The 23,934-nt window shown below is 36.2% G+C and overlaps 1 protein-coding gene across 1 annotated transcript; it reads right to left on the bottom strand.

Moving 5' to 3' along the window:
• Positions 1 to 6,574: 6,574 nt before the first annotated feature.
• Positions 6,575 to 8,144, bottom strand: LOC116171627. Its single transcript, XM_031488576.1, has one exon. It carries the CDS (start codon positions 8,122 to 8,124, stop codon positions 6,700 to 6,702), a length of 1,425 nt encoding a protein of 474 aa, XP_031344436.1. The 5' UTR covers positions 8,125 to 8,144; the 3' UTR covers positions 6,575 to 6,699.
• Positions 8,145 to 23,934: the final 15,790 nt, after the last annotated feature.

The raw sequence follows: 23,934 nt of genomic DNA on the forward strand, positions 1-23,934 counted from the left end.
GTCCAAACCAATTTATTTCGATGAGACTTTTCATTAGAATACCATGAAGGGTAGAACATGTATTTACCCAACCCCCGCCCCATATTTACGAACACAGAAAACCGGACATACATATGTTCTTTGTAACAGGAGTTATAAAAGAAACCCTTTTTTGAGGTTTGGGCAGTTTTTGGGCGGTAACTTTTTGGTCCGTTAGTCCACGTAGCCAAAAAACAATAGCGACCTTTCATATATCCCGAAGAACATGGGTATCAATTTGCAAAGCGATCGGACGTTTCTACACAAATTTATCGTGCACACGAACAGACAGACGGACGGACGGACCGACGGACAGACAGACGGACGGCCATACAGCAATACAAAATTATAAACGATCTCGAGGACCGTTAATACATCAAGCTAGGGAATCAACAGAACGAATAGGATACGAAATCAATCTGTGAGAGACGAATTAGGACTTATTACTTAATCGAGAGCAAATAGTTAAGATTGTTTGGGGATCTGCGAAGAATGAGAAAAGGCAAGGAAGCAAGTGAGAAAGCCGGTCCGTGTGGCGCAGTTGCCGGCCCTACTACAACTACATTTGAAAGAGTAGGTGCCATGCATATGCATATGCCATGCCTGTTTCTATCACATGCAGAGAGCGCATGCGCACTCTCTTAAATCTACGCGTACACCACGACCAGATTACAATGCCTCCTTCACTTTGTCTGATTGTCGCAATTCCAAGTAGCGCGCGAGAGAGAAACATGTGTATTGTTCCGTTTGAAAGAGAAGGACCCAGCGTAACTGGCGATCGTGGTGTACATGCATGCATGTGATAGCAGCAGACAAATATGAATTACATTAATCTTAAATAAGGGTGGTCTTGACTTAAGTTTTTTAGGCAACCCATTTTCAATGTGTATGTTTGCATTATGTCTCATTTTTAAGACAAAAAATGACGTGTTAGAAGATTTTTTTCAAGAACATTTACTAAAAGATTTATTGTGATCGTTCCAGACTACACCCGCACTGTATAATACCCCAAGATAAAAATAGTGAAATGCAAAAAATTGTAGGACGACTTTTTCCTATCGCCACGTTCCGCAGTATTTTCCCAATGATATGCATTAAAACATCGCCCGAAATCATAACATTTGTAAAACGTAATGACTTTTTATGTATAAGGAAAGATTGAAGCAATGCCATTAAGACCAACATTCACATGAAACATACATATGGGATGAAATAAAGGCGTTTTAAAATCCAGAATGCTCTCCATGCGGCAGGGATATTGTAAGGATAAATGAAAAGATAATACTAACGATAATTGCTGTATACGGAAGCATAGAAAAAGTTTTGCAAAGCTAATATATAAATCATGTAATGTTTATACAAGAGCTCACCCCGCCCATGTAATTTAAACAAACAAAGTCGTTACACACCTTTTACATTTTCGTATTTACATACTAAAAGCGTATAAAAAAAATTTATGCGTTTCTCTTGCAGATACAAGAAAAAACTTTTGAATGAAAGTTTAGACAAAAACCGCCTTGCAATAACCTCAAGTGCCTTTCGTATGAATCTTTTACGTGATATAAATAGAACAAGATCGGCGGCGGTGCTATTATTTACAGTAAATGAAACCCCATAGAAAACTACGAAAGCAAATGAGTTTTTTTGATGAAAGTGAACTAAAGATAAAAACAACATTTGGCCGGAAGCGTTTTCCATTTTGTAATACAAACGGCTGATTAGGTCTTGTATGTCAATCTAAATTACTTTTTCAATTATTAAAAAAAACCGTTTACGGAATGAATGCGTTCAAGAATTATGCAATGGAGATCTATCTATTCAGACGACAACTTAAGCCCTTTTTAGGAATGTCGATTTGTCGTTCTTGCTTATTTCACTCCCGAAGATTGTGTGTAGCAAGGGTTCAAATCTAATCATTCTGTTTGTACGTCTGGGAGTGAAACTTGTAATGCAGCTGGCGGATACCGGAAACTTAAAGTCAATGAAGTTGTGCTTAATTCGTTTTGTCCTCTGCCAGTTTCTAAATAAATTTCCAATCAATAGCCCGTTCTAAATTCTAGAATGCGTGCAGATTCTGTGTACATTTTAAGAAGCTCAACCGAACGGGATGGTATTCCCACCTTAAATGTGCGATTGGTTTATATTGGTGTAAACAACGCCTCGTAGACGTTATTTTTAAATGAGATTATTATTATTTCAAACGTATTACGTAAATTTGGAGAGTTATATACGAATAAACACAAGGTTGGGTTATTTTACTTGAATTTGTTTTTCCGTATTTACTTTTCCATTCAGAATGGTTGGCAATTGCGTAGCTTTTGTTTTAGATGTTATTATTTACTTATTGCTATTGTAAATTATATCAAACTTAAATAACATGCTTTAACTAAGACACATCTGATCAAGTTTTCATATTTTATAAAAGGCTACATCTGGTGGTTTGTGATAACGAAGATGCAGGTCTTATGGTGGAAATGGTGTTACCTTAAATACTGGAGACAACGAGAAAACGAAGCCGCTAATTCCGCGACAATAGAAGAGCGTGTAAATTTCTTTACACTAAATCTTGGGCAGTCGCCCTTATTTTCTTAGATATTTTGATAATAAACTTGTGCAGAAGCATAAGTTAACCGAGGTGGTGTAAGAAGGTTAACGCGTGGTGATTACGGAAATAGCTTTGTCGAGTAAGTTGGAAAAGCAAGCAGTTGTAGTGCACAGTGGGTTTTTGTTAAAGTTATCTCCTTATTAAAAGTGTCTACCGTCCGAACAGCAACCGAAAACTGGTCATCTTGTTCATCGGGCCGGTGTCGTCTTCGTTTCGGTTCTGTGTTATAAAGCAAAGGGAAGTCCAGAAACTGTCAGCATTTGTGTGGGAATTAAATGCGCGTTGTATCGCAAACCTTCTACGATGATATTATTATTTTGTGGTGTCGGTAAAAATTTACATTAATTGGTTGGTTTTCGTGCCAAACAAGGGCGAGGTAAAGAGCAGTGCAAAATTCGGCCCTAATTAAAAGACTCGGAATGTTCTCAAACGGAGTACTCACCCTTAGAAGATCGTCCTTTCTAGAATACTCACTCGCAAAGACATTGCTCCAATTACTCGCTCGCAAGGAGCTTACTCCAACAGAAACTAACGCTCGCAGAAACCTCCACCTCCGAGCATCGAACTTCACAAAACTCGCCCATGAAACAAGTCATCCCCCCCTCCCCTTGTACTCGATCGCTGATTCCCCATGATTCGTTTTCATAAGTTTTCCTCAAAAGAAAACTTGCTCCGCTAAGATTTTCCCCCGACAGTTTCGAGCATAGAACTATGTCACTAGGAATGGTTCCCAAAATATTGACGTCTAAAGAAGCTTTACTCACAAATAATTACTCTTAAAAATACTATACTGTTGTGTAATCACTATTTAACTAATGGCGAGACACCCTGTATATTTCAGTTTATCTAAGCGTAAATCTAGTGGATTATGTAAAAGTCAAAACAAAGTTGGTTTATTGTATTTGAATTTACATCTCAGCGTTGTTTTTCTTTGTAGAAGTTTTATAAATGCGTGGTTGTTATTTAAAATTGATCGCTTTTTTAAATTTTTTATTTAGATTTGTGTATTTAACTATAAAACGCGAAACTTCGTGTTAAAAAGCAGGGAGATCTGGTCGTTTGCAATAAGGAGTTTTTATTGGACGAAATATAATTAAGGCACGTCGCTGTTAAAAGAAAAGGTTTTACGTTGTGTGAGGGTGTGTGTGTTGTTATTTTGGGCGCAAGTGGGGATGCGTTCCTTCAAAGCTGGCGTTATCAAGACCGTTGTGATTGGCGAGTCATTTGACATTTTTTTAAAGGAGTATTTGATGGTGGAAATGGTGTTTCTTTAAATACTGGAAATAACAAGTAAACGCTGCAGTAGCTGTTGTAAGTTTCGCGACGATAAAAAGCGTGTATTTTTGTTTACGCTGGTTTCTCAGGCAGTTGGCTCTACTTGTTTAATTGAAGACGCAGTTCGTCGGGTTCTAAATATGTAGAAAAAGTTTGTCCGTATACAGAAAAACTTACTTCGATTGTGAGTAAACAAAGCAATTGCCTGCTTAGTGAAAGTTTCTACCGTCCGAGGAGCCACCGAAATTTATTTTCATCTCAAGCCAGTTCGAGTCATTAAGTTCAGTTTAATAAAGGAGTGTTTTTGTGTAAGTTAAGTGCGCCTGATTATTGCAAAGATTGTACGACCAGATTATTTGGACTTTAAGTTAAGCTGTAAGCAACTCTCAGATATTCTTTATTTTAATTGTTGACGACCTGCGTGCGGGGTGTTATGTCTAAACAAGCTTTGTAAGCTTTTCTTTCTGGCAGGGGTTTCGTTTTAATTGTTGTATAATGTGTGTGTTTCGGGAAAAATTGTTGTCATTGTCAATCAATTAATTGTGTGTTCATTAGAATCCTTTGTGCGACCCAGATAGAGTTAGATTTTTCTATTCGTGCCACAGATTTATTTCATGTGTTACTCAATATTCTTTGGAGTTTTCGGAGGTTGATCGAGGCCGCAGAGACCATCGAATTGAAAAAGTTTAAATTAATATTAGGATTTTTCTTCTATCAGATGCCGGATGTGTACGAGGAGAGATTATAAAATTCCAGTTTCAAGTTTGATTTGTTTTGGCTGATGGACAGGTGTTTTTTGTGTGTGGCGTAGTGGTAACTACCCAATTCTAAATCTCTCTTTTATTTCTCCTCCGAACAATTTGCCTCCGGAAAACCCTTCAAGTAAATTCGTCTCCGGAAACTGTTGCTATATCATCTTGCACTGTTGGAAAATAAAGTTACTTTCTACTGGGTCAGAGGCATTGTTGCCATAGCACTAGGGCGCAAAAGTCATTTCAAGGGAGAGCTTTCTTAAGATCGTTTTTTTTAAAGAAAAGTTGCATTCATTTGGAGTGTGACTAGATTGTAAGTATTTTGTAAGAACGGAATAAGTTTGCTTAAAACTAAAGCAAATAGATCTGAGGATCAGAGCATATTTCGATTACTGGTTTCTTTATTTCATGGGGTTGAAACTCTAATGGAGAAACGCTCATCTTGCCTTTTTACTTGAATCTTTAAATTTGGTTTGGTGACACCTGCCTGGAATTAATAACAATTCTGTAACAAAATATACAAGTGGCAACGTCAAAATGTTATTTGTAAACATTCTGTATTATGTGTTGTAAAATTCCTCCGTTAGATGTCGTCTGTTGTTGTCCCCATGTTTTCAACTTAAATCCCTTCTTCTTCTTCCCTCACTTGTTTTGTGGCCGGCCGTGTCCCTACAAAATCAGGATTTCGTAATTCAAAAGGACAATTTTCCCAAACTCCTCCTGAGACCTTCCCAAATTAACCACAGACCAAAACACTGCAGTGATTTATCGGGTTCCTGAATTAGATCGCTCGACTTGACTGAAACACGATTATCGTACGTCCTCCGTGACTAACGACAATACCACTGGCTCCGATAAGAGATCCTTGGAATTGTTTGCAAGCTTTAAGGGCTGTTCGTAAGGTTGAACTTTGCCGGACTTTATTGGTTAACCCCAAACAGGCAGTGTTGCATTCACCTGAAGAAAATTTAAGGCAGTACTGTGTGCGTGTGCCCTATTCATTGAACCCGGAAGTAAGGTTAGAGGAAAGATTTTCGGAATTCTTATATTCCCGTAGAATACGTCCCTGTACACAGTTATAAATAACCGATTGAATTGCAACCAATCGCATGGTATCATCACCATCAGAACAGGTCAAACGTGAGAGTTTATTCAACAGACAGCAGTTTCCGTTTAAAGCCTTTGACAGCTGCATCGGCACCGTATCCGTTGGAAGTGTCTCCGTCAACGCTACCACGGGAATTAAATAGTCTAAAACTCAGTTTTTGAACTCATCAAGTACATCTTACAATTCTATTTTACAAAGTTTTCGCCTTTTACCAATTTTTTAAATTCGTGGCCATTTTTACTACCCCTACCCGTTCCCTCTTTTTACTTTCTAACAATGAAACAAATACCTCAGTTAGCCTTATTTTGTTTCACAGACCTTTTCACAAGGAAGTTTTTTATTAAGTGAAGAGAAATTAAATCTCCAAGAAAAATGGCATCTAACGATATGGACGTTTGACGTCGTGCCGTTAAAGAACTTGGTCTTGCTGTACAGTGTAGAACTGCTTATGATTATCAGATGTCATGTCGGTTGGATTGAGGATGGAGACCGGCTACTGCTTTCAAATCGCCTAGCAATTGAAGACTGCGGGGAAAATTTTGAAAATAACTACTGGGTGGGGTTAATGATATTATACTGATCAGGAAGTACAAAAATTGATTGAATACTGTCAAAAGAAGACTGTTGATCTTAGTGATTTTTTTACAGAAAGGGAAAGTTTTCTTTTATTCGTCGTAAACTTATTTTTAATTAATGCGAAAATGTTCCTTGACAAGTATGAGACATTTATCTTTGCTTGTATAAACGAAGTGAATACAAACAAAACAAAATTCAACAAGAGCAACCAATCTAATAACACAATATGTTTATGGCAGAGCTTTATTGTACAAAAATGCTTTAATATTTTACGGACGAACCCTTTAACTCTTACCAAACGAACACTCCGTGACTTCCTCTACCACGAAACTCTGTAAACATTCGCATTGTTTATTAAAGCAAATTTAAGGATATGTTGTGGGTAACAGGACTAGGTCGTTATTGCTACTGGAGATAACACTTCGTAGGTAGACAATATCATCAGGGCTTACATCCCATCCGGTAAGTTGTCCTAATGATTTAAGTTTCGGGCAATGACCCATTAACAGTTGAACGGACGTCGTTGTTAAATATTTAGCGCACGAGAACCATAACTCTTCCAAATACAGAAGTTCGCATTCCGCACAGAGTCTAAAAAGATCACCATCCGTTACCCTTAATATATCACCGACAATAAACCTCCTCAAAAAGGGGCAGTTCGTTAATATATACCGCACAATAAAGTCGTCCACATTGCAGTAAAGAATGTCGATGGATTGTAAGCACATAAAATATGAATCGGTTTGGGTCAGCGTTAAGCTTAGCCTGTACAAATCTAAATGAACAACGTTCGGACACACCAAAGAGATGTAACTCACGTCTACCACCACGTGTCTAGTGTTGTACAGGTGAAGTTCCCGAAGTGCTTCGCCCCCATCCTGCAAGTAATCAACGAGCTCGTCATATTCAAAACGAGAAAGTTTCAGAGTAGTTATCCGTTTCAGATATTTTATCGAGCTCAGCACGCCCTCGTTTGGAAAATCCAAATACAACGATTCCAAACCGGAACACATCCTCACAAGCGCCTTACCGGCCTCGGTCGTAGTAGACGTGTCACGCAGATACAGCAATTTAGAACTGAACTCAGGATTTCTTTCATAAATACGGCACAGACTCGAACCGACAAATGAATACGTCCTAATTGCCGTCAGATTAGGCAAATTCTCGATTATATCAGCTAAAACTTCAGACGATTTGTCTTCCGGCTCGCAAAGGAACCGCTTCCCGTAACTTCCGATTATTAAAACTTTAATTGACGAACTTTTAAATGAGGAGAGTTCAACCGCTGAGAAAAAGCACTCGCCACTAATGTCTAAAACTGTAAGCTGACCGCACTCCGATATTGGTTTTAGTATAAAGTCTCCGGCGATATGGGGTATAATCAGAACTTTTAAGTTTTTTAATCTACGTAAAACCTCCTCGAGCAGTTCCGGCTGGTCATGCACCCATAAACCCTTCAAATTTAATTGCTGAATGCCCGTTCCACTTTTAATAATCACTTGTAATATTTTCACGTAGTAGGAGTAGGGAAATATTCCAGTTTCGAGGACTTGCACGTTACGTCTTAGGAGCACCTTTAAGCAGTTAAATCTTGTGGCGGCATCCAAGTTTTCAGAATTTAATATGTATTTTAATAAATCTTGAAGAACAAGGAAGGTGGAATTTGCGAAATACTTCTCCACATTTTTATTATGCACGCCGGTTTCTTCAGACAGCGCGTGGACTACGATATTGAAGACGCGGTGAACACAAATCCCTTGTAAATGATTGACAATCTTTTTAGGCGACATCGCAACGTCAGGAAAATGGAACTAAGTTTGGCGATGTATACAAAGCACGTTTACGAAAAAAAATGTTCAATTTAGCTTCAGAGTGTAAAATTAGCTCAGCTCTTGGGCAGATTGCCATAGGATCAAGGATGCAATAACATAACATTGTTATTGAAATATATCAGCTTTAATTTTGAATTTAGTTGTTGACGAACGCAGTTGAAGGTGTCAGAGACAAGTCGTCAAATTACCACTAAGATAGTGGTAAAATACAGAAACAGTTCACTAATGCATGATTGGGGATAAAAATTGGCCTGCAAACTGCTGTGAAGGTTGCACTGTACATTTCAGTTCGTGCGTTAAAAATTGTTCCTTCAAATTAAAGAAGCGAAACCCCCTTAACACATCAGTTTGGTGTCGTTTTTAAGATGATTCGTGCGCCTACTCAGTGTTGTGCGCCAGTTTTAAAATAGAGGTATGGGACTTTTAACCCGAAGTTTGATGCTTTTAGATGATGAATTGTGGTGGTGGTATTTTAATCTAGTTATATGCCTTATAACAAGAAAAGTCCCGACATAGAGCACTAATATAATTTATTTTATTACCATAAGGGTGAGAGTCAATGATATTGCATATGAGTATCAAGTTACCAGTTTCGCTCAAGCACAAAAGACACGGTGTCGCATTAAGTGATGATTGTACCGTACTCGGCCGCAATCGGTAGGTTAACGAACAGTCGCGGATACTGTCGATACGGTACTTACTTAATAGTACGCAATTGTTTTGTTAATTCCAATCTAAAATTCTCCACATCTCCTTTATAATAGGATTAAGAGCATATTATGAAGCATATTATTCAGAAAGTTAACGTTTGTAGCAAGTGATCCCGAGTGAATAAGGGCTATATTTGTGTTTTACATATGGCGTTATACGATTTTCATTTCCAATATCTCCGATGGTTGCATATATTGCGAAATCTGTGAATTCTTTTATAAACAGAAAAATAATAAGGGGAAGGGGAATAGGACGAACATATTATTTTTTTTTACGATACAAGCTGAAAGCAAGTAATTTTAAACAAAGAACTAGAGCAAATTGAAAATATCGACGTAAAGAAGCAATAGGATTGTAGATTGTACAAACGTAACATAGAAAATAAACCGATACAACGAAATATCGAAGGATCCTCAGTATGACAATCTCTTTTAACTAATCTTACAAAATACATTTTATAGTTAACAAAAATGCATCAAATTTATGTCTTGGTGATTGAGATAATGCTCTTAATCTTGTTCCCAGCGATAGGTATCAGTGCAAGAATAACGATTTTGACATGTTTTGATCAAAATCCACGTGGTCGCCAAAAATAGATCAAATTCAAGTAATTGAGATAATGTTCTTGGTCTTTTTCCCAACGAGATTGATGCATAAATAACGATTTTGACATGTTTTCATCAAAATCCACGTAGTCGCCAAAAATAGATCAAATGGATGTTTTGGTCATTGAGATAATCTTTTTCCCAACGATCTTGGTAAATGTTTTGGTCATTGAGAAAATGCTCTTGGTCTTTTTCCCAACGATCTTGGTGCATAAATATCGATTTTGACATGTTTTTATCAAAATCCACGCGGTCGCCAAAAATGCATCAGATTCATGTCTTGGGCATTGAAATAATGCCCCTAGTCTTTTTCCCAACGATCTTGGTGCATAAATATCGATTTTGACATGTTTTTATCAAAATCCACGCGGTCGCCAAAAATGCATCAGATTCATGTCTTGGGCATTGAAATAATGCCCCTAGTCTTTTTCCCAACGATCTTGGTGCATAAATATCGATTTTGACATGTTTTTATCAAAATCCACGCGGTCGCCAAAAATGCATCAGATTCATGTCTTGGGCATTGAAATAATGCCCCTAGTCTTTTTCCCAACGATCTTGGTGCATAAATAACGACTTTGACATATTTTTATCAAAATCCATGTGACCTTAGAAAAATAATTTAACATCTTTGAATCACACACATGCGGTTATCAAATGTGCACGTGATGAACTCTTTCATCATCAAGATAATGCGTTCGCAAGCTTTTAAAACTCCAAATCCATGTGTAAAAAACAATTTTGGGTACATTTTGCTCTAAAACTTTTGACCTACCACTATACCACGGAGAAGAGTTATATTGAATTATGACACATCTAAGAGTCATACGGAATAATCTAGCGAAAGTCAGAACTCGATACATGATCTAGGTAATGAAATATGTTGTTTTCTATTATATTGAGCCCGCAGTTTTTCTTGTTCCCGATTCACTCGAAGTCCTATAACTTTTGTTCCTGTTGAACCAGCTTCCTGAAAAGCAATAGCGTCCGTCCTTAATGCCCAAAGTACCCGTACACCAAATTTCAACACAATCGGAAACATTTAAAAAGAGTTAGAGCGCACACGGACGGACGGACGACAATACAAAATTATAAAGGATCTGAGGATCCTGAAGAACTGAGAAAAGAAATATTTTTGCGGGAATGAGGAACGGGTAAATTATGATCATGTGCTTACTCCAGTAAATCTAGGGTAACCTAGGAATTTCGGGTACATTTTTTCTTTTGTCATTCGATCGAAAGGGTTTCAAAAGAAAAGCTTTGTTCTGAGTTTGCGCACTCCCAAAGTTTACGTTTTTCCGCCATTTTGAATCAGATTCATTTTTTTAAACGCTCCTATCTCCCGTACTACTTATCGCACATCGAGCAAACGGGGGGTCTATGGATTCGTCAGGACCTACATTTGTTGTAAGTTTATATTAAACAAGTTAAAAAGTAATCGTAAACGATTTACAAAAAGCGCATTTCCAATTGCATTCTTTTCCCATTGGCAAGATGCAACTTCTGTTAAAATCGTAAAAATCCGGCCACAAATAAGAAAGATAGCGTTGCAAATGTGCAATCCATTTTTGACGTGCTACTTCAATTTCAGTTTATAAGAAGAGTTTTATTTCAATGCTTTTCTAAATAAGAAAGTTGGAAATGCGCATGCGCAAATCTAAATTTTGAAACTGGCGTTTGATTTTCCTTTATTCCAAGTGCCTATGTATCAAATTTCATTCAAATACTTTTATAAATAACAAAGTTTGCAATTCGGTTTATAAATGGTCGAGATGCGAAAAGGGCACTGTGAATTTTGAATCGATTCGACTCAATTTTTGGCATTACGTATTATATGGCTAAAGCTATGCCCATATTGGATGTCATGCAATTCAGTTCATAACTAACGGAGATGTCAAAGCGATCGAACATTTCTAAACAAAGTTATCGTTCACACGGACAGATAGACGGACAGACAGCAATACAAGATTATAAACGATCTAAACGGCAAAAGTGTAAAATTATGTAACATGTAAAAAACGATTTGTTGGTTTTTTACAATAACTTTTTTAGCAATAAACGCAGAAAATAATTCCTTCCTTGGTGCAAGCCTAGACACCACAACGAACCGGATAGGCAAAAAAGTAGAAGCATAGCTCTTAAGATAAAGAACTAGTAGCGTCTCAACGAACGAACGGACGGACGGGCAGACGAACGGACGCGGTTGTTGCATATAGTGAAGCATTTTCACAATGTTCGTCATTTATTAAAAGTAAAAGCCAGTTTTGTTTATTTTGTCATCAAAATGCTATTTAATAAAGAAAGAAGTTGAGCTCCTGAAGCTGTTCGCATGTGTTTGTATCAGTTCTAATTGTGCCTGAATATCGCACACCAGATTCATTGGATTACTATAAACTGTAAGTAATATTAAGATTTTTTATTAATATTGTCTGTCGAACACTTGCGTGCGTGGTATATATGTAAAACAATCTCTTCCAGCATTATTGTTTTAATTTCTTTTATGTTTTGCGGAATAAAGGTAGGTAATTGCGGAAACACTACTTTACCAGAACGATTGTTGAGCTGTCCCGATTCATCCATATGAAAAATATTCATAGATTTGTCAAATAACTGGCTTTGCTCCAAGACATTATGCAACAAATAGAAATATTTTTTCATGGACTAACTTATAGCTAGAGAAAAATTCTCTGCTTTCCTAATGGATATTGTAGGATTTCTCCTTACAAATGATTGCACAACAAGCACCTTATTTTCTAACCGACATCTTTATCAGCTGCCATAGCATTTTGTAACGTCTCGTTGTTTCGTTGAATTCCCTATACGAGGCCACACCCACGACCCGACATACGACTCATTCACACCAGGACACACATTACACGAACCCTGTACGAGAGTTCAGTTGTATATTGAACGTAGTGGACTCTAGATATTGTTCCTATATTTTCTAAAAATGAAAAGTTGCTTTGGCGGTTACTTGTTATGATATTATGCTAAAATCTCATAAGCACCATTTTTTTGCAATAATTTTTGCTGCTGATATCAAAGGCATCAATTTTCTTGGTAGAAGAGGTTACATTCTTTCCAAAGAATTTATTATCTACTCCGAATTAGATTTTCCTGCAGTTTTCGTAATTCGCAGTAGTATGGAACAACAAAAACCTTCTGCAGGGGCACTTATGCATTATGCGGGTTACTCTGTAATTGGGCGCAATGCGAAAGATGTGGAAATCTCCTGTTGGTATTTTTTGCTTGCTTTGAAAGTACCAATAACGTTTCGATTGTTTGTGGTTTGATAGCAATACGCTATCTTGATTATATGTAGAATGATATCTTTCAATAAAAAAATTAATTTTATTATTTTTCCAGATTTCTATAAATAAATTTTAGATCATCGAAACGTTATTGGTACTTTCAAAGCAAGCAAAAAATATCATGAAGAATAAATTTTTTTCATAAATCAATATTTTAAAAAAAATTCCCTCTTGTAAATACCCCATCGCTTTACACACTGTATATCGAAACGGATTTAGGTGAATGGGATGGTTGATATCTTTTCGAGGTATAGTTATTTTCATAGGATTCCTTATTTGGTTAACGCGAATTTTTTTAGGTTATGCCATATGTTTTAATTTAATTTCTTATCTTTTATATACCTATATCGCATTCCGAAACCCATTTAATAATGGGGTACGTAAGTTTTTATTATATAGTTTTTATTTATTTATAGTTTTTAATTTGATTTTAATCTGTTATCTGGTATTGTAGTTTTTGGAAGTATCTTTCGTGGAACCGGCATTATCCTATCGATAAAGTCCCGTTCTCTTATAAACTAATAAAACGAGTTCACAAACTTCACAACATAGGTTAAATAAGTAAATCTGTGGTATATAAATAGCATGTAACTCTGACAGTAAATATTATCAGTTAACATTTCGAACTGTCGGTAACGTACCGGGTTTGTGTTATAAGATAATCTTCGACCGAATTTACTTTGTGTAAGTTTGCTTGGGTGTACGTAAGGATTTACAACTTGAACGCTACATGGTATTTAAGATTAGGATGTCCTGCAATGCAATGTATAAAGTATCGGAGAAGGTGCCAAAGTGCAGGTAATTTGCAATTGATTTTGTTGTGACTTTTCCTTTGCTGTGCACTTTTTCTACCGTCGCGTCGTNTGCATATAAGCATAGTAAATTGTTTTTAACGCATGACAGGTAAGTGATGCTTTTAATATATAAATTTTCCTTGCTATTGAATATAGTCTAGATTTTAGGTAGTTAATATGACTCTTCCATGTTAATTTATTATCCAATATTATACCTAAATATTTCTGTGTTTCTGTATATGATAGTTCAGGACAAGTACATGGTGAAAGTCGGTTACAATTCTCATGGAATTGGAGCTGCTGATACGTAATATTTATTTTGGAAGACAAATTAAAATGCATAACCTTAGTTTTGTTTACATTTAGTGTGAGTTTGTTATTCATAAACCAATGTTGTAAATGCCCGATGTCCTCGTCAATTTTTTGTTGTATCTCTACCCAAGTGTCACCAACATACGTGAGTACAGTATCGTCTGCAAAAGCAGTGATACTTCCTGCCAAATTTGCGTTGCAAAGGTCATTGCAATATATTAAGAACAACGTTGTTGACAGCACACAACCCTGTGGAACTCCACAGCTTACTGGCAATACGCTACTTATTGAACATCCAATTCGTACACATTGGGTTCTATTATTTAAATAACTATGAAACCATTTGTTAGGATTTCCTCTGATACCTACTTTTTCTAGTTTAAGTAAAAGTATTTCTTGATTCACGGTATCAAATGCTTTTTTAATATCGATAAACAGGGCTGCTGTTTTTTTATTATTATTAATTCCGTTATATACATCTGTCATAAATTTTGCGAGAGCGGATTCGGTATACCCTTACCCTGTAAAAATCCAAATTGGTTCTCGGAAATCACATTTGTATTGTTTAAGAATTGTATTAGTCGGCTATTTGTGACTTTCTCGAATATTTTAGATATCACCGAAACTAGGGAATATGGGTCTATAATTGTTGACGTCTTGTTTATTTCCTACTTTGTATATAGGAATGACGACAGACTCCTTTAAAACATCAGGGAAGGTATTAGTTGTGTAACTTATATTTATAAGATATGCTATTTTGTCTGCTACTAAGTTGGCTATTGATTTAAGTATTGCACTTGATATATTATCTAGACCTGTTGACCTTTTATTTGCCATATTTTGAATTATTGAGATTATTTCGTTCGGAACTACAGGAGCGAAAAATATTGATTTGCTGTTAACGATCAATGGATATCGTTCAGTATCTGTATCGTGTATAACTGTGGGAAAACTGTTTGAAATGTCTTTTGGAACTTGCACGAAATTAGCATTGAAAATATTTGCAATGTCAACATCTGAATTATATTCGATCTCATTATATTTAATTGTGTTTATAGCAGTGGCGGCTCGTAAGCTGCGTAGAAGGTAGTGCCAAATTGTGTCCCCCTCCCCATTATTTTAATAGTTACAAATTTTTGTTTTCATATTATTCCAGTTATTTAGATTTTGAGTATAATTCGAATATTTATAATGCAAGTGACGGAAACAAATCTAGCCCCTTTAATTTCTTTGGAGGCTTGTTTCATTATAAGTATACTTCAAGCATGCATTCCAGTAATTCATTTTGTGTTGTTTTAGATGAGAATTAGCGGATTCTTTTTGACAAAAAATCGTATGGAAAGTGTTACTTTTTTCACGATTGTACTATATGTTTCCATGGCGTTTAGTCCAATCTATAAACAAAACAATAGCAACATTTTATTTGCCGTTTTATTAATGAGACCGAAGTATCATTTTCAACAATAGTTGTACAAATAACTATTCAAATCTTTATCTAAACAAGTACTGAAATTTATTAATTCTCTCAATACCTACTCCTTTATTTTCGGATTTATCGCTATTGTCGAATTCAGACACATTTCGTTTATTAACAATATTTAAGTCCTTAGTGCTTAATTGCTTTATTTAAAGTCTATCTTCCAGAAAATGCATGGAAAAAGATTTATTTAAATGATTTTTTAATTTGTGTATTTTACGTAACAATTAATCCGGGAAGTGTAATCTTACACAGAAGTAAAAAAAAATTGTTTGACTTATCACGACTGAAACAAGGAAAACGGCGCAAAGCATAGTAATACACGTACACCTTATTCAATTGTGCTTATGAGCCAAACTTCTGATGGCTCAAGTTGTACGTATAAAACGCTACTTCGGTTTCGCTCCTCCCACCCCTCTACTCCCCGCGGAAGTCCACACTTGTAGGAAAATACGAGCCAGTTTCAGTTTGGCACGGCTCGACCGTATTTGAAGTCCACGGATAAGCACAAATGAATTTTTCTTGGTACCTAATTTATCAAATCATTTACTTTTTTGTTTTAAGTTTTAAAACACAATTATGTACTCTAGTGAGCACAATTAATAATAGTTAATTATTTATATTTTAAGAATTGATAATTAGCAGGTTCCTTGAGGTGGTGCCATGGCTCCTTGGCTCTTTATAGAGAGCCGCCCCTGGTTTATAGATCAATCTATATTTTTACTCTTACCCAATACCTGATTAAGAAGTTTCCATTGACCCCTAGTATCTCCTATTGTCGTTTGCAGGTTATTATGTAAATACTCAGATTTAGCTACAACAATGTCACTGTCAATACCTTGTTTGAGTTGATTGTATTTGTCAAGTAGCAACGGGTTACTAGGATCGAGAAGTAGCTTTCTTCTGGCAGCGTTTCTTTTTCGTAATGCTTTTAATATATCCTTATTAAACCAGGGGAATGACTGCTTCAACTTGCAAAGTTTGGATCTAGTATGACGTGTTACAGAAGACTTCTTAATCGCTGCAGTTATCGAACTAATGAAATTATTAGTAGCAGAATTAACATCCGCCTCCTTAAGTACAGAATCCCAGTTTGTGTTGCTGACCTCTTTACCAAGCGTAATATGGTCTATATACATGTAGGTATTATTATCTCCTTTCGATTTTTTTATTTTTTAAATCTAAATTTTGAAACTGGCGTTTGATTTTCCTTTATTCCAAGTACCTATGTATCAAATTTCATTCAAATACTTTTATAAGTAAAAAAGTTTGCAATTCGGTTTATAAATGGTCGAGATGCGAAAAGGGCACTGTGAATTTTGAATCGATTCGACTCAATTTTTGGCATTACGTATTATATGGCTAAAGCTATGCCCATATTGAATTTCATGCAATTCAGTTCATAACTAACGGAGATGTCAAAGCGATCGAACATTTCTAAACAAAGTTGTCGTTCACACGGGCAGATAGACGGACAGACAGCAATACAAGATTATAAACGATCTAAACGGCAAAAGTGCAAAATTATGTAACATGTAAAAAACGATTTGTTGGTTTTTTGCAATAACTTTTTTAGCAATAAACGCAGAAAATAATTCCTTCCTTGGTGCAAGCCTAGACACCACAACAAACCAAATAGGGAAAAAAGTAGAAGCATAGCTCTTAAGATAAAGAACTAGTAGCGTCTCAACGAACGAACGGACGGACGGGCAGACGAACGGACGCGGTTGTTGCATATAGTGAAGCATTTTCACAATGTTCGTCATTTATTAAAAGTAAAAGTATTCTACCGTCTGCAGAGCCACCAAATTTTGTAATTTAATTCAACAAGCCAGTTTTGTTTATTTTGTCATCAAAATGCTATTTAATAAAGAAAGAAGTTGAGTTCCTGAAGCTGTTCTGGTGTGTTTGTATCAGTTCTAATTGTGCCTGAATATCGCACACCAGATTCATTGGATTACTATAAACTGTAAGTAATATTAAGATTTTTTATTAATATTGTCTGTCGAACATTATTGTTTTAATTTCTTTTATGTTTTGCGGAATAAAGGTAGGTAATTGTGGAAACACTTTTTCAACTAGAACTTTACCAGAACGATTGTTGAGCTGTCCCGATCCATCCATATGAAAAATATTCATAGATTTGTCAAATAACTGGCTTTGCTCCAAGACATTATGCAACAAATAGAAATATTTTTTCATGGACTGACTTATAGCTAGAGAAAAATTCTCTGCTTTCCTAATGGATATTGTAGGATTTCTCCTTACAAATGATTGCACAACAAGCACCTTATTTTCTAACCGACATCTTTATCAGCTGCCATAGCATTTTGTAACGTCTCGTTGTTTCGTTGAATTCCCTATACGAGGCCACACCCACGACCCGACATACGACCCATTCACACCAGGACACACATTACACGAACCCTGTACGAGAGTTCAGTTGTATATTGAACGTAGTGGACTCTAGATATTGTTCCTATATTTTCTAAAAATGAAAAGTTGCTTTGGCGGTTACTTGTTATGATATTATGCTAAAATCTCATAAGCACCATTTTTTTGCAATAATTTTTGCTGCTGATATCAAAGGCATCAATTTTCTTGGTAGAAGAGGTTACATTCTTTCCAAAGAATTTATTATCTACTCCGAATTAGATTTTCCTGCAGTTTTCGTAATTCGCATTTGTCGTTAATGTTAAGGCGAGGTTATTTATTTAGTTAATTTATTTATCTTTCTGTCTGTGAATGAGATTAGACTTATAGAGTATAAGTAATCAGTAATCAGCTGGGCTGACAATTTTGCATTTAATTAGTGTAAAATTGTCCTGAATTACCAGTTTAATTATATATAATGACTGTTTTATACCATTGAATATCATTTGTGCGTTGTATTCTTCTTTGCGAAGACAAAAGTTTTTCTGCCCGCCAGTGCCTAAGGATTCACAAAGCTATATGCGCCTTGCCAAACCTCGGCGACTGTTTCACTAGAACATCCGTTTCTCCTGGCGAACCGCGGCCAATTCCCTTTTCCTGCTCGAGGTTCGCTTCAATTTCTAATTAATTAGGACTGAAAAGGTGTACGGTTTTTTGAATTGCGAGCATTTTGGAAAACAACTGGTATTGGTTGAAAAATGAGCCTTCGCCAAGGAAAATTGCCATTTATTATCTAAAGACTGAGTGGGGTTGGTTTCTGGAGGGGCTAAAAAAAGAATTTTATTCTCGATTTGGTTTTGGGAGCGGACAGTTGGGGTCCCGGAAAAATAAACGTGTTTCGAGTTATTTATTATAAGCGAATAAATTGTCCCCCATTAACATTTTCTCAGTGGAATTATTTAAGAAAATTCGGTATTTTCCGAAGAAAGACACGCGATATTAGGATGTGGGGTGGTAGTAAGTTAAATAAAAAGGTTTGCACCTCGGTTTGCACAAATGAATATACATCTGCTAGTAAACTAAACGCCAACTCGAGCCATCGATGACCCAGAAGAATTTCTTATCGAAGAGGTAATAACTGTCTATTCCAACGGGGAGAGGTAACCAAATGCACTTTCCCGGAGATCAACTGAAACCATCGTCCAATGTTCCTGGATGTCTTGGATTCGTTAAAAGGAAACAATTGTACTACAAGGTTGTCCTTACTTGGTATGGCCATTTGATGCTATGCTATTTTTGCTAGCAATAAGTGACAAAGAGAATTCAGAATGTTGTAATCAAATTTCAGACCGAAAAAGAGGAAGAGAGGGAAAAAATCTACGATAAGAAAACTAAACAAAAGAGGAATTTTGTTAGTTATATTTTAGGTAGTCGCAGTTTCATTTCATTTTTGTTTCTTCAACTCTTTGAAGCAGAAATGTCTCTTTCAAGTATAAGACAAAAATACAATTGAAAAACGCGCATCAAGTAACAAATCAAATTGTTGCTAGTCGCTCTAGTTTATTACGAGCATTTTTAAAACTGAAGCTTGATGATTTTAGAATAAAGCCGGAGGTTAAGTAAACTAAAGGGTGAATTTAATTATTGAACCCGCTCCAATAGAAATTAGATTCAGGCTCTAATGTTCTACAATAAGATGATTCTACTGCAAAAACCCTTGTGCCAACTGTCAACAACCTAAGATTGCATTTCCAATACTCGTTATGTTGTCAATGGCTTCTCTTTTTCTCGAAATTAAAAATTTACTTGTTTGGGTACTATTTACGAGGATTGAAAATACAATCCAGTTGAGTACCGGGTCTAGATGGTATGTCTAGACGCGCTAATAAAAGGGGTTCACAAAGCAAAAGCACGCCAGAAGTAAAATTTGATGTATAACGACCCCGTGTTAAGCAAATGTGCGTAAAGTTTTGCGAACTGAATGATTAAACTGTTTCTCCTAACGTAACGCGTTCATTTCGGAGTGGAAACAGAATTAATTTTCTCGGCATTATTATTATTATACCACAATACATTATCGTGGGGGCCGCGCGTCGGCGGCCTCTTCAATTTGTTGTTGCGTCGGAGAGATTGGTTGCCGCTAAGCTCGAATGGAATAATTGAATTATGTGACCTATTAATCGGTTGCGCGGGCGGTGAAATAAAATTCTTGGCAGCAAGCGCCACCTGAACATGATAGAATGATTTATCGACTACGGCAAATCTACGGGGAAATTATCTTTGAACGTAACATGTTGCTGTATACACACGGGTGAGCGAATAAAATAATAATGCTACCATTTAAGTTGCTTAAGAACTCGCCTGTGACGTGGTTGGAAATTCGATTTATAGCTTGCAGTTGAGGGTCTACGCGGCCATACAAAAATGTGGTAGCGTTTTTTGATGTGACACCTATACAGATCACCGATGACCCACAAAAAAGGTTTTTGTGTCGCTCAGAAACCTTAAAATCGCTTCTGTGTAATTTTTATGTTAGGTTTCTCTGGGTCACTAAATGAATTTTTCCGAAAGTAAACGAAAATCACTTGAGGCCTATGGGTAACGTCATCATTCCAGTTAGCTAAAAGGAACTGTATCGAAATAAAGGTTGATTTGTCATTGCCATAATCTAATATAAAACTGAATACTATTACCAGTAAGCACCAGCCAAACATTTTTCTCTACCCCAAATTATAAATCAATGATCGGACAGCCTTATTGGTAACCCCTTTAGATATCAGCAAGTTGGCAAGGGACCTGGCTTGTACGTTGATAGAATAGGTATACAAAACACGACGTCGAAAATTAAGGAATGTAGGTTGACGGTACACGTTTCGAAAATCAATCAGGTATTCGAATGAAATATTGTCACTTGAGGTTGCGTTACAAACTTGATCATAGTTCAGACATTTCACGAAATTAAAATGAATCGATTTGGAATCGTTAGGCTCGGAAGCTAGAGTGAAGTCGAGTCAGCATTATTTCATGAAGATATTTACGGAAAAATAGACAACCCGTTTCACTTTCATATAAATAATGACATCGTCCCAAGACATGTTATTATATTTGAAAAGTGGCTTCTATCTTGAAGTAATATAATGTCGGTTTATTTGCCGCTTCAATCAATTCTCGAAATCTTGTTTGACAATTGTGTAAAATGTAACAAAGGCCGTCACCATAGGCATCTTAATGAGTTTCCCTGATGAATAAAGTTCATTTTTAGAACCCAAATTCAGTATACGTAGCCTAAAAGGGGCTGGAAACAACATAAATCAAATTTCTAAACACGGCAACAAGTGAAATTATCTTTCCCTGTACTGTAATTTATGAAGCTAAAACTTAACTTCGTATTATAGACGATGCATGAAGGTGATTTCTTTTCATTAACTACTGCTATATCAAATCATTTGCTTGATAAGCACTTCCACTTCGATACACTTTCACGAGGAAAAGGGTTAGGTAAACTATCCACATTTTAAGAACAGTTTTTACGGTTAAATAAGACAAATTACACAATGCCTATTATTGATTGCTATCTAGTGACTTAATTTGAAGATTTGCAGTTGAGTAGTGGGGTCCACAATATGAACCCAAGTAATGCTCATGATCCGTTTAAGGCCTCGTAGGGTAGGCAGCAGAGCATTCAGTACAGCGGTTCCCAATTTGTTATCTTTCTCAAAGTTCCAAATTATACAACTCAAACAGTGTTTGTTTTTACATACAAAGTGTTTAATGCGAATAGCATTCACCGCACAAGTAAATTCATTCTATTTCTTAAACCCGGTAGGTCAGTTACCTTAATAAATTATGCAGCAATACTAAAGCCGGTATCCCTTGTTTGTTCAATTTCGAATACTGATTGATGTAATTGATTGATTCAACTCTGGAAAAGAAATCGAAACAAATTCCTAGAGGTCACGTATAATGAATGGCAGATTTGATTGTCAGCTCAATTTTACTGCATTTAAAATGAGGTAACCCAAAGGCTAGCACAGATATCACCTACACACCTGCGCATGCGCGATTCTGCCATTTAATGTCTAAGAATATGTGTACGAAATTTGGTTCCAATCGGTTAAGCCGTTTAATCGGAAATGAAAGCACAGACGGACCGACAGACCGACATGATCGAGGTTTTGTTTGATTCGGATGCCTAGTGCTTCAAAACGTGTATTTTCGTCCAAAAAAGTGGGGATCATTTTTTACCCTAATACACAATCTCCTTTACTAACGTGTGGGTGGTAAATAGTTATTTATGTATCAAGGGCATTAAGGCGATATTTATGTCGACGGCGACAGAGCCCGAGGGATTGTAAGTCGCCCGAGGGTTAAATATCGAGTAATGCCTGAGGTGCATACAAAATTTTATTTTTCATCGTTTCAAATAATGCATTTCCCATATACAATTGTAATGATTATTGTTTGCCAACTTTATATCAAGTAGCATCTTTTTTTATTGCACAATATAACTTCCGTCAATGAATTTGACAGGCCGTTTGAGTGCATAATGAAATGACAATCCATTATGCCTTCTCATTATGCCCTCGGGCGTCATAGACTGCTTTATATATCTCATTGATATGACAGATATAATTGGCATATAATAGGCAAATGAAAAATAAAAATATTTACATCTGTGCTACAGCCTGTATGTTGCCAATGTAATAAAATGTTTGTTATCTCTACTTTTCTGTGAAACCCAATATTAGGGAGTTATGGGTGTTTATTTGGTCGTTTTAAATTTATTTATTTTGCAGGAAATTATTTCAAACTTTGTGTACTTAGTAACATTCTCAGTTATTTAATCCCATTTCGGATTATCTCTACTTTAAATTCATATTTACAATCGGCACGTGAAGATAAAATACCCAATGAAAAAGTCATGTGTTCAAAGTAACACTCGGGTACATTTTATATTTTAATTTTCCGACATTAATCTTACTGCACGTACAAATTTACATAATTCTCTTTATGAAAGCCGAGCTTGGTAATTAGTAAAATCACGTTTAAACACGAAATTCGCAACCACTCCATTTAAAAAGGGAGTTTTCCGAACCCAGCTCAAACTTGTGAGTTATTACCGATTACTGGCGATTGAAAATGCGGAAGAATAAAAACTGGGGTACCTAATCCTAAATCACGTCAAATTTAGAATGCCGTCGACGTAAATCTTGATACAGTAAATTTATGTCATCAACTTAATTTACCTGCTCGTCGAAAAACATGGAATATCTTAGGGGCAGTATCGGTTAATTTGATATGCAAACTGCGATTAAATCAGAATAGACAAGTTGTCTAGGTTGGTATGTTTATGATAACAAGCTTTACCTATAATGAACTTTCGGCGAGCTTAACGCATTATCCTCGTTAGGTTGCCTTAAAGTATGACATTGATGTTCTCTCGCTTGTATAGTTGGAGAGCTTAGGCGAAGTTTAGTTTGCACTTAGCCCACTCCCCCAAACAGAATGAATATTGATCATAATCTTATCTTATATGGAATAACAAAATTTCATTGATCCAACCACACTTGATATTCAAAACGTGCAAGCGCTCATTTATAATCTCGTCAATGTGGCCTGCAATTCCTAAGAAAACGAAAGTTCCGCGATTCCTCTCCTTGAATTTTTTCTAAAATTTCATACCAAAAGTGCACCCATGAGACATTTGAGAATGTAGGTACACTTAAGAGAATATGTCGTGTCAATGTTAAACTAGAACCAATCGCTTGAGCCGGTGGGATTTAGGTCAAATTTGTTTTAAATACATATTTCGATGATGGAGCTTTCGTGAATACAAAATGATGGAATTGGTGCACCAGGCGCGGAAAACCAAATGAATATTATTTATTTTCATGAGATCGTATTAAAAATTAATGAAATGCGTGCACATGTAAGCATCAGTCACTCGATCACATGAATTTATAATTTTCATTAATATCTATCGGATGTCCGTGAAGTGAGCAGGACATGAAAAGGACAAACGACGGATTTAGGTTTAATCGTTTGTGATCTGTGACCTTACAAAAGTTATGGACAATTCTAAATATTTATCTGACTTCACGCCTGAAATTAAAGCACAAACGGCGGCTTCAGGCGGCTTGAGTTTAGTTTTTTCCGGTATGTGCGTCTTAGGAGAACCAGTAATA

Source organism: Photinus pyralis, unplaced genomic scaffold, assembly GCF_008802855.1.
Source record: "Photinus pyralis isolate 1611_PpyrPB1 unplaced genomic scaffold, Ppyr1.3 Ppyr1.4_LG5, whole genome shotgun sequence".
Lineage (NCBI taxonomy): Eukaryota > Metazoa > Arthropoda > Insecta > Coleoptera > Lampyridae > Photinus > Photinus pyralis.